This window comes from Mobula hypostoma, chromosome 24 (assembly GCF_963921235.1).
Source record: "Mobula hypostoma chromosome 24, sMobHyp1.1, whole genome shotgun sequence".
Lineage (NCBI taxonomy): Eukaryota > Metazoa > Chordata > Chondrichthyes > Myliobatiformes > Myliobatidae > Mobula > Mobula hypostoma.
In genome coordinates this window covers 41566107-41579719 of record NC_086120.1, presented here as the reverse complement: position 1 = coordinate 41579719, position 13613 = coordinate 41566107, and the positions used below count along the sequence as shown (strand labels likewise).

The following is a 13613-nucleotide window of genomic DNA, read 5'->3' as shown; positions in this document are numbered from 1 at the left end:
GTACTGGCTACCACAGCCATGTATCCTTCCTGTGATCTGGGATTCCCCACTCTGGCCCCTTTCCTCTTCTCGCCTGCTTATCACCCCCCTGTCCTGGTCCCTTCCTCCTTCCCTTTCTCCCAAGGTTCACTCTCTTCTCCTTTATCAGTCTCTAGCCCTTTATCTTTCCCATCTGCCTGGCTTCACCTATTACCTTCCAGCTATCTTCCTTCCCCTCCCCCCACCTTTTTTATTTGGTCATCTTTCCCCCTTCTTTTCTAGTCCAGAAAAAGAGTCTTGGCCCGTAACGTCAAAAAGTATATTAATTGCCATAGATGCTGCCTGACTTGTTGAGTTCTTCCTGCATTTTGCGTGTGTTGACTTGAACCATAAAGATGCATACTCCTTTCATCCATGTATTTTACAACGTTTAATTTGTATTTGAACCTGTATCTACCACTTCCGTTGGCAGTTCGCTCCACACTTGCGCCACAGTCTGAGTGAAGAAGTTCCCCCTTGTGTTTCCCTTAAATATTTCACCTTTCACCCTTAACTTATGACCTTTAGTTCTAGTCTCACCCAACCCAAGTGGGGAAAAAATCCTGTTCGCCTTTACCCTATCTATACCACTTATTATTTTGTATAGCTCTATGAAATCTCCCCTCATTCTCCTGTGCTCCAAGGGATGCTGGATGTTCCAATGCAGCATCTGTAACATCTACAAAGTAACAAGTTTGTCCTCTTCCAGTTTGAATAAAGTTTATAAAAATTAATATGATTGAACAGTAATATAATTCTTGTGGCATATATTCAAATGCCAGAAATGTTATCCCTGGCCACACGGGTAAGCAATTCATGGGCAGTATTCTTTTGCTTTTTATATATGCTTGCTTATTGCTCACCTGCTTCAGTCTTGTATATTGAAATGCAGTTTGGCATTAGAGCACTCAGAATATTTAAGCAATGCATGGAATGCAAACTTTAGATTATTTCAGTTTTGATCCAGTTGCAGAAGATGTAGAGCTGACACAGAACACTAGGTGGCGTGCCTATATAATTTATGGGGAGTCTTGTTGGTAAGAATTGCTTCAGTATTGAAAAATATTTCTGAATTGTGTTTAAGATTATAAGAAAAGGTAGTGGAAAGGTACTCTGTAAATTTGCCTTTTATTAATTATTGTGTTATTGAATAACTGTACAAGACAGTTTTTATTTTGTTGGCTCTTTCTTTCCCTTCATTTACCAGAATTAGGATTAAATATGCTATTTACTAAAAATAAAACCGTCTTGAAGTTTATTAGCTTATCAAAGTATGTAGAGTGAGTTTCCTTTATTTTGCAGGATGCTGTATCACCAAGTAGACTCATATTTATGGTTTATCTGTAATTGTTTTTGGACAGAGTGGATTTCTAGGATTGCTATTTCAGAGGGTATTTGGAAATCAGATTTGCTCTCCTGAATAGCATTAATGTGATTGTTCAGAGGATATTGTAATGTGTGCTGGCGAAGATTCAAAGTTATATTTATTATCAAAGTATGTATACAGAACACAACTATGAGATTCGTCCACCACCTGGCAGCCACGAAACAAAAAGCACCATGGAACCCGTTCAAAAAAAAACATCAACACCCAATTGCGCAAAAAAAACAAATTGCGCAAATAGCAAAAAGCGAGTGAACAACACATAGAATGTCAAACAGCAAACCAGTAGTATTTAGTTTAGTTGAGTACAGCACAGTGCCGCTAGCAAGGCCATTCTTCAGAGGCAGCAAAGCGCCAGATCGCTCAATCAGCTCCAGAACATGCCATCAGAATGTAAATCACAGCTTCCAATTGCGCACAGCTTAGTAGTAGAATCATACTTTAAAAAAAAAAGTAGTAGTAAAAGAGATAGTTTTGTGAACTGTCAGCAGAACATTGATGTTGGTCATGTTGTCTACTGGTGCTATCTTCACGAAAAAATGAGAGAAAAATGAGCTAAAATTTCATAGAAATGTGTGATTTGTTTTTTTTCATGTGATATGTCTTTGTAAATCTTCTCCTTAGCAGCAAATCAGATTACACCTAAGTAAATCTTTCACAGTATTTGAAGCACAGAGGTAGGATATTTGTCCCAGCATATCTTTGCCAATATTTATGCTTCACTTGAGTTAATTGTATTTCCTCTGATTTAATATACTTCTATTCTTTCTCCAATGTACATGTTAATCTTTCTCTGTGAGTTACTCCATACATAGCACCCTGAAAGATGGCATCTATCTCCAATGTACATGTTAATCTTTCTCTGTGAGTTACTCCATACATAGCACCCTGAAAGATGGCATCTATCAAACAGGATTTGTCTTTTTAAATCTACTACTTTTTAAGATTCTTTCAAAATATACAAAAGGTTTAAAGTTGCAAAACAGCATGAATGTAAGGGTGCGCTCTAAGAAATGCATTCATTTATATCTATCAACCCTTACAGCTGCCTTCATATCTTTTGCTTTGTTATCTGTATTAAATTTAGTTGACGATTATTGCTGCATGTAGAAAAATATCATTCTGATTATGAAACGGCACTGGTTTTAGAGTTTTTAATTATTTTCTTGTATAACAACTTTATAAAAATTATAGGAATAAAAGTCCAACTCAGACATCTTGAATATTGGATGGCGTTGGTATTGCAAGTTGGAGAAATTGTTTTTGTAATGTACCTTTTGTGCATTATTTTGACTACCTAGTACAGCCTTGCAGTTTATTCTTGTGTTGTTAATCCGTATTTTACTTTTGTGATCTATCTTGCATTTTTGATAAGCTGGATTGTTTGAACCTAAGCAAGTTCTTTGCTTTCTGAAGGATTATGGAAAACTAGCAATTAAAAGTGAACCCAATCCTACTTCAATCAACTGCTGATCCCTTTAGTTCTACAAATAAAACTGACTCACCTTTTGTATGATTTAAAGTCTTACAGTAACAATTCATTCTTTAAAATTAAATAAGTAACTCCCTACATGGTAAATGCATTTATTCCTAGGTTAATGAAATCCCATTAAATTGTGGTGTTGACAATTTCTTGCTTTCTTAAAAAATATTGATGTGATGTTTACTACCATTATTATTTACAATTCTAAGCAGCTCTACTGATTTCTTTTATTAATTTGGAATTATTACCAATGGTTTTAATGGGAACACAGAACTTTGGCAACCAGTCTTTTCATTGCTTTTGCAAGTATAACATACGATGATATCAGACTCTCGGGAAACTGGAGAGATGCAATTTTACTTGCTTCCTTTTCATTTTGTGCTACAGCATTGTAACAGTGACCTAGAAATTGCAAATTTCAATAAATTCCACAGTAGTATGTTGCTAAGATAGAAAGAAATTCTGCTGTTTTTGAAGTAAATCATTGTTGTTTTATTTTTATTATTAACACATTTTTATCTGCCCTTGCAGGAATGCTTGAATATGATCCTGTGAAAAGGTTTTCAATACAACAGATTAGACAGCACAAGTAAGTTTCTTAACATAAGCAAATTAGGTAAATTCTAAAGTTAGTAATAAATACAAACTTTCTGCCACAATAAAATCTGTTTTTAGGAGTTGTCTTGAGGCTTTCATTGATTAGTGTCTGCATGCACATTAGTGGATCCTAGTGCTAATTCTCATTTTTCACCACAGTAGCTTGCATCGTTGCTGCCTGTCCAGCAAAATCACTGTCTCCACTCCAAATTAGAGTTTATTAGATCCACACAAATTAAGAGTATGGGGGGGGGCAGTCATCTGGCCTATTGAACTAGTACCAATTCTGACTGTATCTGTTTTAAAGTTACATCCTTTAATCTTAATTTGTTATTTTTTTTTTTGGGACCCATTTGCCCCTACCGTAGTGGATAAATCTTGATTCCTTGTAACCTTTCCTGCTTATGCACTGGTACTGTTAATAAACCAGCGTAAATGCAGAAGATCAGAAAAGCACGCTAGGCCTGATTTAGGTCTCAGCTGTAAATTTGATGCTTAAAGATATCATCTCAATGGAGTATTATTTTTCAACATGCCTATCAATATATTCCCTTACTCTTTGTTGATGAGAGTTCATTATTTTACATATTTTCCTGATTCCAAAAAAATCCTTTTTTATTTTTGTTGATATATTTGATTAAAGTGTTCCTCTGCACTCAGTGGCCACTTTATTAGGTACACTGTACACCTTGTTAATACAAATACCTAATCAGCCAATCATGTGGCAGCAACTCAATGCATAAAATCATGTATGCTTGGTCAAGAGGTTCAGTTATTGTTCAGACCAAACATTTGAGTGGGGAAGTAATGTGATCTAAGTGACTTTGACTGGAATGATTGTTGGTGCCAGATACAGTTCAAAGTACATTTATTATCAAAGTATGTATACGTTATACAGCCTTGAGATTCACGTCCTTACAGACAGCCACAAAACCCAAGAAATGCAAAGAACCTTAAAAAAAATGACAAACACCCAAAGAGAGAGAGAGAGATAGAGAGAGAAGAAAAACTAAGTAAGTAGCGTTTAGAATGAAAACGAGTCCTTGGGTATGAAGCCCGGAGCAGGGCACAGCATCGGCATCATAGTGGAGTAAGAGTTGCAGAGCCCGCAGCAGGCCCACAGCCTGAGTGCAGTGAAGAAAGGAGTTAACGTCACGGCGCAGCAAGCAGAACCAGTCCGACCCTCGCCTCTGGTCCCAACACCCTGCCCTTTCAATCCACCTGGCCTGGCATTTAAATCATCCAAACATCTGGTCTCCTAGGATATGCTGATCTCCTGGATTTTCAAACACAACCATCTCTGAAGGTTACAGAGAATGGTGTGAAAAACATAGAGAACATCCGGTGAGCAGCAGTGCTGTGGGCAAATATGCCTTGTTAATGAGAGAGGTCAGAGGAGAATGACCAGACTTGCTCAAGCTGACAGAAAGACAACTGTAACTTAAGTAACCACTCATTACAACAGTGCTGTACAGAAGAGCAGATGTGAATGCACAACGCGTCGAACTTTGAAGTGGATGGGCTACAGCAACAGAAGACCATGAACATACTCAGCAGCCACTTTATTCTATACAGGAAGTAACTAGTAAAGTGGCCACTGATTGTGTACAACATGTTTATGGTCCAGGCCGGAGCAGATACTGAGATGTTTCCACTACTGGGAGAATCTCAAATATGGGGACACTGTTGCAAGGATGGCAGGGTCAAATAAAACTGCATTTCTTGCACAGCATGTTGAATCACTGGAAGTTTCTTTCCCAGATTGCCATGGATGCTAATCATTAGGGGCATCTAAAGAGGAAGTAGATCTGTTTTTGAAAGATCAGTGTATTAAGGTGATCTGGAGTCAGAACAGGAATAGTTGAGTTAAAAGGTGACAGGATAGGCTGGAACTTCTTTCTCTGGAGTGTATGAGTCTGAAAGGTGACCTTATAGAGGTATATACAATCATGAGGGGTGTAGATAAGGTGAATGGTCATAATCTTTTCCCTAGGATAGGTAGTGTAAAAATAAGGAGCATTTATTTATATAATCTCTGAACACAGAACATGATGATCATTGAAGTGGATGGGCTACAGCAACAGAAGAGCATGAGCCTACCCTCAGTGACCATTTTATTAGGTACAGGATGTATGTACCTAATAAATTGCCCACAGAGTGTAAGTGGGCAATTTCATGATATTTTAAAAACATTCAATTGAAGATATTAATCCTTTTTATCGCACTATATTAGCAAATTGCAATGATGAATAATTACCTTGTCCAGTTTCCTCACTCCCTACTCCCCACCCTTTCCAAGAAAAAGTAATACATTTTAAGGACCAAACCTAGACTTAAGAAATTGCACACATTCTAGACCATGCCCTTTTAGATTAAAGGTTTCTTTTTAACCATCTCCTGTGGCTTAGTGGTTTCACACAGAGTTGCATATCAGCTAATTGGTTTTCAGAAGCTACAGTTGGTTGACAGAGAAGGATGGATGAAATGAAAATTGACTGACAGTTGCTGAATAATAAATAAGTTAACAGAAGCTCTTTCCCTAATTTGCCATTGAGCAATATTTAGAGCCAGTCTTGTTGTTTACCAGATGGCATGTCTGAGCGGGGGGTTACTTTTACTTTGCTGTCAGTAGTACTGTTTACTGAGGCAGCCTGAGTAACCTTTAAGATTTTTGTTGGAGTGAGTGCCTTATTTTAACAAGTGGTTTCAAATACTGTAGATAGCTTTTCAAAGGAGCATGGATTTTAAATTAAGTTTGAATTATTGTTGGTTTGGTTTAGTTGTAGAAGAATCTCAGCATCTTAGTTAAACTGAATGAGATAAAAAGATTTGAAAAGTAAGTTATAGGAATTAAATGTTTTAAAACTTGTAACTGGTAGGAAAATGGGATGGGAATGAGAATGGAAAGATGATCTGTTCAAATAAGAGATGTATGTTCATTGTTAACAATATCGTAGAAACTCTAATACAACATAGGAAATAGTTTCCTCAGTAGTCATTTATCACTAGCCAGCTGGTACTCCTTTCCCTCCCTTTTATCTTCCTATTCTGGCTTCTTTCCCCTTTCCTTTGCAGTACGGATGAAGAATCTCGGCCTGAAACAACAACTGTTTATTCCTCTTCATAGATGCTGCCAGACTTGCTGAATTCCTCCAGCATTTGGTGTCTGTTGCTCAAGATCTGCATCAGCAGAATCTCTTATGTTTAGTAAATGGAGTAAGCCTTACAGATCTTTCAGCCTTTTCTACAACTTCATTTATCTGCCTCTGTTCCCTGATAACATTTATCTAATGACAAAATTTGGCCTTGACATCTAAAATTACAACTGAATTGGAATCTTCAACCTTCACAAAATTTTTGCTTTTTCTCATTATGTGGCAAATTTGTTCCACAATTTCATTCCCAACTGATTCCTTGCTCTGATTGCTTCACCAAATAAAATTCTTTCACTTTATCTATCATTTCCCTACATTTTAAACAGCACAATCATATAATCTTCCAGTCATTTAAATTTTAAGAGAATCAATTCCAGTTTTCATCAGCAGTCATAGAAAAACATTAAAAACATAGAAAACCTACAGCACAATACATGCCCTTTGGCCCACAAAGCTGTGCCGAACATGTCCTAACCTTAGAACTTACCTAGGGTTACCCATAGCCCTCTGTTTTTCTAAGCTCCATATGCCTACCCTCTTGTATCCGTCTCCACCGCCGCCGGCAGTCCATTCCACACACTCACCACTCTCTGCACAAAAAAACTTATCCCTGACTTCTCCTCTGTACCTACTTCCAAGCACCTTAAAACTATGCCTTCTCATGCTAGCCATTTCAGCCCTGGGGAAAAGCCTCTGACTATCCGCATGATCAATGCCTCTCATCATCTTGTACACCTCTATCAGGTCACCTCTCATCCTCCGTCGCGCCAAGGGAAAAAGGCCGAGTTCACTCAACATATTCAACACTTGATTGGTCCAGTTCTCTGAAGTCTTATCCTCTTGCTCTTCACATACTTGTAGAATGCCTTGGCGTTTTCCTTCTTCCTGTCCGCCAAGGCCTTCTCATGGCCCCTTTTGGCTCTCCTAATTTCGTTCTTAAGCTTTTAGCTGCTAGCCTTATAATCTTCTAGATCTCTATCATTACCTAGTTTTTGGAACCTTTTGTAAGCTCTTCTTCTTGACTAGATTTTCAACAGCCTTTGTACACCATGGTTCCTGTACACTACCATCCTTTCCCTGTCTCCTTGGAATGTACCTATGCAGAACCCCACACAAATATCCCCTGAACATTTGCCACGTTTCTTCCATATGTTTCCCTGAGAACATCTGTTTCCAATTTATGCTTCCAAGTTCCTGCCTGATAGCCTCATATTTCCCCCTTACTCCAATTAACCATTTTCCTAACTTGTCTGTTCCTGTCCCTCTCCAATGCTATGGTAAAGGAGATAGAATTGTGATCACTATCTCCAAAATGCTCTCCCACTGAGAGATTTGACACCTAACCAGGTTCATTTCCCGATACCTCTCCTCTTGTAGGCTTATCTACATATTGTGTGAAGAAACCTTCCTGAACACACCTAACAAACTCCACCCCATCTAAACCCCTCACTCTAGGGAGGTGCCAATCAATATCTGGGAATTTTTTTTTCTTTTCAAATATTTTTATTGTTGTATTATACAAAAGAAATAACAAAGTACATCAAATTAAGAACACTTGCAATATCTCAAAGAGAAAAAACAGTATCTTAAAGTTTGAAAAAACTTTGTGATAATAAAAAAAACCCTACTAAGCAGAAAAAGTGAGGGGAAAAAACCCATTAGGTCTACAACCTCGGAGCCATGTGTCATACACAAAGCTTCTAAAAGAGAAATTATGATCTTCCACCACAACAGCCCTGTAGTTATTACTCCTTTCCAGAATCTGTCTCCCTATCTGCTCCTCGATGCCCCTGTTACTGTTGGGTGGTCTATAAAAAAAACAGCCAGTAGAGTTAGTGATCCCTTCCTATTCCTAATTTCCACCCACAGAGACTCTGTAGACAACCCCTCTATCACTTCCTCCTTTTCTGCAGCTGTGACACTATCTCTGATCAACAGTGCAATGCCACCACCTTTTTTGCTTCCCTGCCTTTCCTTTCTGAAATATCTAAAGCCTGGCACTAGTCCTCAGAATATAGCTCTTGAGTTGAACTATAATGCTGGTGTATGTGTTTTACTACTCGCAAAGCCTGTATATGCATATTTTCTATAACTTATCTTACACTCATATACTTGGAATTTTAAATATTTGTCTAAACATTCTCCGAAAAAAGGCCTGTTTCTGTGCTGTAATGTTCTATGGTTCTAAGGAAAATATGTAGAATAGTGTCTGTTGCTTGAAAAATAAATGCTTAATTCCTGTGCTTACAGTACATCAAAAGCCAGCTGGTTGTACAGGTCCCTAAATAAGAAAAGACTTCTAAAATCACTGACTTCCTGCATGAGGGATGTCAGCCCAAGGGTGAATGAATTAGTCGATGAGGCATTACAGTGAGCGACTAGAAAATGAAGGAGTCTTGCACGGGATGTCAGATTGATGTTAGCACTATAAATCAGTCAAAGGGAGCAGGCTTGAGTACTATAATTTACCCTCCAGGGAATTTTTGTGCTTCTGACAAGAAAGGAAGATGTTTGAAATGCTAATTGTAGACAAATAATGAAACAAAACTTGCTTAAAATCTTTATGTAATGCTGTTTTGTTTTCTACTGAAATAATCCTTTTCAAGTGTGCATCCAAAAATAGTGTTCTACTTTCCATCGTGTGTGTGTGTGTGTGTGTGTGTGTGTGTGTGTGTTTCAAGTTGTAAGATGAATAATAAAATCTATTCTTTAGTCAAATGTATTCTTTACTCTTTGGGAGGAAGAAGTGCAGAGCATAACTATTTAATCATGAGACTGTGCAGCTTAAACTTGTGATAGAAAATATAGATCCCTTACATGGCTGATTTTCTTATTCTTCCACTCTCTCTCCATTGTGGGGTTGATACAAAGTTAAGAATAATATGGAGAGTTCCCAATATTCTTTTAAACAATTAAGAAAAATCATTCAACCATCACTTGATTCTTCCCAAAATCAGCTTTTCAACATGATTGCCATGAGCCTTCCAAGTATGAATGTTAGAATTGGTTGTAGGTGATGTTACAAAGAGAGGTGAATGGCATAAGTTTCAATTTGAACTTTAGGTTTAAAAAGGGAATTTTGTTCTTCAAGCACACTAGTACCATCTCTCTTTAGGCTTTGAAACAAGGGTCATTCTGCTGATGTGGAGAATTGGCAGTCAGGATCTGGCACTCTACAGAGGAGTTGAAAGGAAGATTTTAAATTTGAAGATCCAAAGAAGGTAGCCAAAGTGGAGTTGCCAACAGCATTCAAAAGAGGTGTCGAGGTGATTGCTTGAAATGCCTGGGTATTGAAGGTTATGGGCTTCAGTGCCTCGACTGATGGAAGATGTGATTAATACAGGTAGATGCCCATTAGTCAGTTTGGAAGTAATGACCTGTCCTCTTTTCTGACTGAAAATATTTCTATTGACCAGGAGAGCGTCAAAATCAGAAAGTTGCTGGTTAGAATTGATGAAAGGAGCTGATTGCCTAAAGTTGCAGAATTATGAAGTATCATATTTTGAAATCTGAACTGTATTCCCACCTGATCTTAAAATGTTTTAAAGTTATTAGCTGCTTCATTGAATCAGGTTTAATATCACTACATATGTCATGAAATTTCTTGTTTTCTGGTGCAATACATTAAAAATTACAAATTGCATTAAGAAATATATAAATGAAAAAATGAAGTAATTAAGTACTGCAAAAATAGTGAGCTCGTGTTCCTGTGTCAGTTCATTGTCCGTTCAGAAATCTGATGGTGGAGGGGAAGTAACTGTAACTAAAATGTTGAGTGTGTGTCTTCAGGCTCCTGTACCTTCTCTCTGGTAGTAATAAGAGAGCATGTCCTGGGTGAAGTTAGTCCTTAATGATGGATGATGCCTTTTTGAGGCATTGCTTTTTGAACTGAGCAGACAAGAAATGAGGACGTTAACTGAAAGTAGACATTCTACATTTGAATTTCACATTTTTGCTGCAGTTGGCTTCGTATATTTTTGCAATGCTAAAAATAGCTTTCAAAACTGGATTATTGACTTACTAAGAAATTTTCCTTAAGGTTTTATGAATCTTACCCATTTTCTGGTTATTTAGTGCAAGTCTTTCCATTATACTGCAGGGTTGCTTTTTTTCAATGCAAGTTTTAAATAAAGACTGATCACATTTTAATATAGATGAATTGCTGTTTTTTGGAAATGGAAAAGCTCTACCGATGTATTAGGATGGGTTGGGAAGTGGCGCTGAGAAGAGGAAAGAAACAGAAACTTGCAAAGTCATCAGTTTCAACAAAAGTAACATTATTTTCTTTTTGAAATTTCCAGTTGGTTTCGAAAAAAACATCCTCAGACAGAAAATCCGGTTCCTATTCCTCCAAGCCCAGAGACCAAGGACAAATGGAGAAGTATGACAGTGGTGCCTTACCTGGAAGACTTGCATGGTTATAATGAAGATGAAGAAGATCTGTACAGTGAAGATGTGGAGAACGAAATAATTTATACTCAGGATTTTACAGTACCGGGTATGTTGTTACCTATATATTGCCCTCATACTCAAATTAAGCAGTATAGTAATTTCATAGTAGCTTGGTCCGAGTTATAATGTTTACATTGTGGCCTTCAATATCGTACATTGCTTTCTGAAGTTGCATAGGCGTTTCTGGTACTTGGATGCCACTGAAATTGTACTTCATTTGTGTGGGTATAGCACGCTCAATGCTTAATCATCCCTCTGCTATTTTAAAAGGCATTTCAAATGAAATTGCTGTAAATATTTGTTTCTGTTAGTAGTGTTTTCACCTGAACAATCCCATTTGTGGTTGTCTTGATTTATTCTGGCTTTGACTTCACTTGCACATACAATAAACTTTTCCTGTGGTTCGTGATTGAAAGTTAGTTTATTCAATTTCCTTGGGTTTTGTAAATTGAGGATCTTTTGAAAAATATGCAGTTGATGAGCTGTTGACATCTTAGTTACATTTTCAAATCTCGTCAATCCAATTTGTTTGTCAAATGAAGGTCCTCATCTCTGTTCAGGAGGTGAAGAACAATTCTGAAGTTGTCACAAAAGCTGCATTGTTTTTGAAGTCTTCTGTTGGGATAAGCCTCATTAAAATAATTTTTCTTCTGACACATTTGGTGAAGTACTTAGTACTAGACTGATAAATCATCAATTCCCAAAGGAGGCAGGGATTGCTTTTTTTGGCGAATGTAATTGATGTGATCTGCGACAAGTATGAGGTATTGCACTTTGGAAGGACAAACCAAGGTAGAAAGTACAAGGTAAATGGTAGGGCACTGAGGAGTGCAGTAGAACAGAGGGATCTGGGAATACAGATACAAAATTCCCTAAAAGGGGCGTCACAGGTAGATAGGGTCGTAAAGAGAGCTTTTGGTACATTGGCCTTTATAAATCAAAGTATTGAGTATAAGAGTTGGAATGTTATGGTGAGGTTGTATAAGGCATTGGTGAGGCCGAATTTGGAGTATTGTGTGCAGTTTTGGTCACCAAATTACAGGAAGGATATTAATAAGGTTGAAAGAGTGCAGAGAAGGTTTACAAGGATGTTGCAGGGACTTGAGAAACTGAGTTACAGAGAAAGGTTGAATAGGTTAGGACTTTATTCCCTGGAGCGTAGAAGAATGAGGGGAGATTTGATAGAGGTATATAAAATTATGATGGGTATAGATAGAGTGAATGCAAGCAGGCTTTTTCCACTGAGGCTAGGGGAGAAAAAACCAGAGGATATAGTTTAAGGGTGAAGAGGGAAAAGTTTAAAGGGAACATGGGCGGGGAGGGCTTCTTCACATAGAGAGTGGTGGGAGTGTGGAATGAGCTGCCAGATGAAGTGGTAAATGCAGGCTTACTTCTAACATTTAAGAAAAACTTGGACAGGTACATGGATGAGAGGTGTATGGAGGGATATGGTCCAGGTGCAGGTCAGTGGGACTGGGCAGAAAAATGGTTCGGCACAGCTGAGAAGGGCGAAAAGGCCTGTTTTAATTGTCCATCTTTAACGCCATTGTCTATTGTTTGGTATATTGGCCATAATTTTAATAGAAAGCTTAAGTGGAGCATGATCCGAAATGGTTATAGAATCATAATCACATTTAATCACTGAAGAAATGAGACGAGAATCAATGAAAAAATAATCAATTCTTGAATAGGAATGATGAACATGTGAAAAGAAGGAAAAATCTTTTTCCTGAGGATGCAGAAAACGCCAAATGTCCGTCGACCCAGAATCAGAAAGGAAAAAATTAATCAAATTTGCAGATTTATTAGGTAAAGTCCGTAAAGGAGCCGAACGGTCCAAAGCTGGAGATAAACAGGTATTAAGATCTCCGCCCCAAATCAATGAAAACTCGTTCAAATTCGGAAACTGATCAAACAATGATTTATAAAATTCCGGACAATCCATATTAGGAGCATAAACATTAACCAAAACTACTTTTTTATTAAATAATAAACCACTAACCAATAAAAATCTACCATTCGGATCAGAGATAATATCCTGTTGTATAAAAGTAACTGAGGAGTCTATAAAGATAGAGACGCCTCGAATCTTAGCATTGGAGTTCGAATGAAATTGTTGTCCCTTCCAAAATTTGAAAAAACGTAGTCTGTCCCCCCTCCGTACATGGGTCTCTTGTAAAAATAAAATTTGTGCTTTAAGTCTCCGGAACACTTTAAAAACTTTTTTCCTTTTAATAGGATGATTAAGACCATTAGTATTCCAGGAGACAAAATTAATAATAGACTCCATAAATCCTAAAGTCAACCCATAACAAGGAGGATTGACAATAGGCGCGACCCACAGACCCGGAGAGGAAACAGAACATACAAAAGATACCGGGGAAAAGGACGTAACCAATACTTCAATAATGTATATAGCCCAAAGAGAAACAAACTAAAACGTGAAGCCCCTCCCACCGCCCCCCACCCCAGGACCCCAAGGCGAAATCTAAAGCAGACCCGCCAGAAAGAAGCAAGCGCTAAA

General features: G+C 37.7%; 1 protein-coding gene across 3 annotated transcripts in view; it reads left to right on the top strand.

The window, feature by feature from the left end:
* The window catches only part of stk11 (serine/threonine kinase 11), a 140951-nt gene that overhangs the window by 56130 nt on the left and 71208 nt on the right, over positions 1–13613 (top strand). For all 3 annotated transcript variants that reach the window (XM_063032486.1, XM_063032487.1, XM_063032484.1), the window contains exons 7-8: positions 3417–3474; positions 10939–11135. In XM_063032486.1, coding sequence (XP_062888556.1) covers positions 3417–3474; positions 10939–11135 — 255 coding nt within the window. The remainder of the gene's footprint in view (positions 1–3416; positions 3475–10938; positions 11136–13613) is intronic.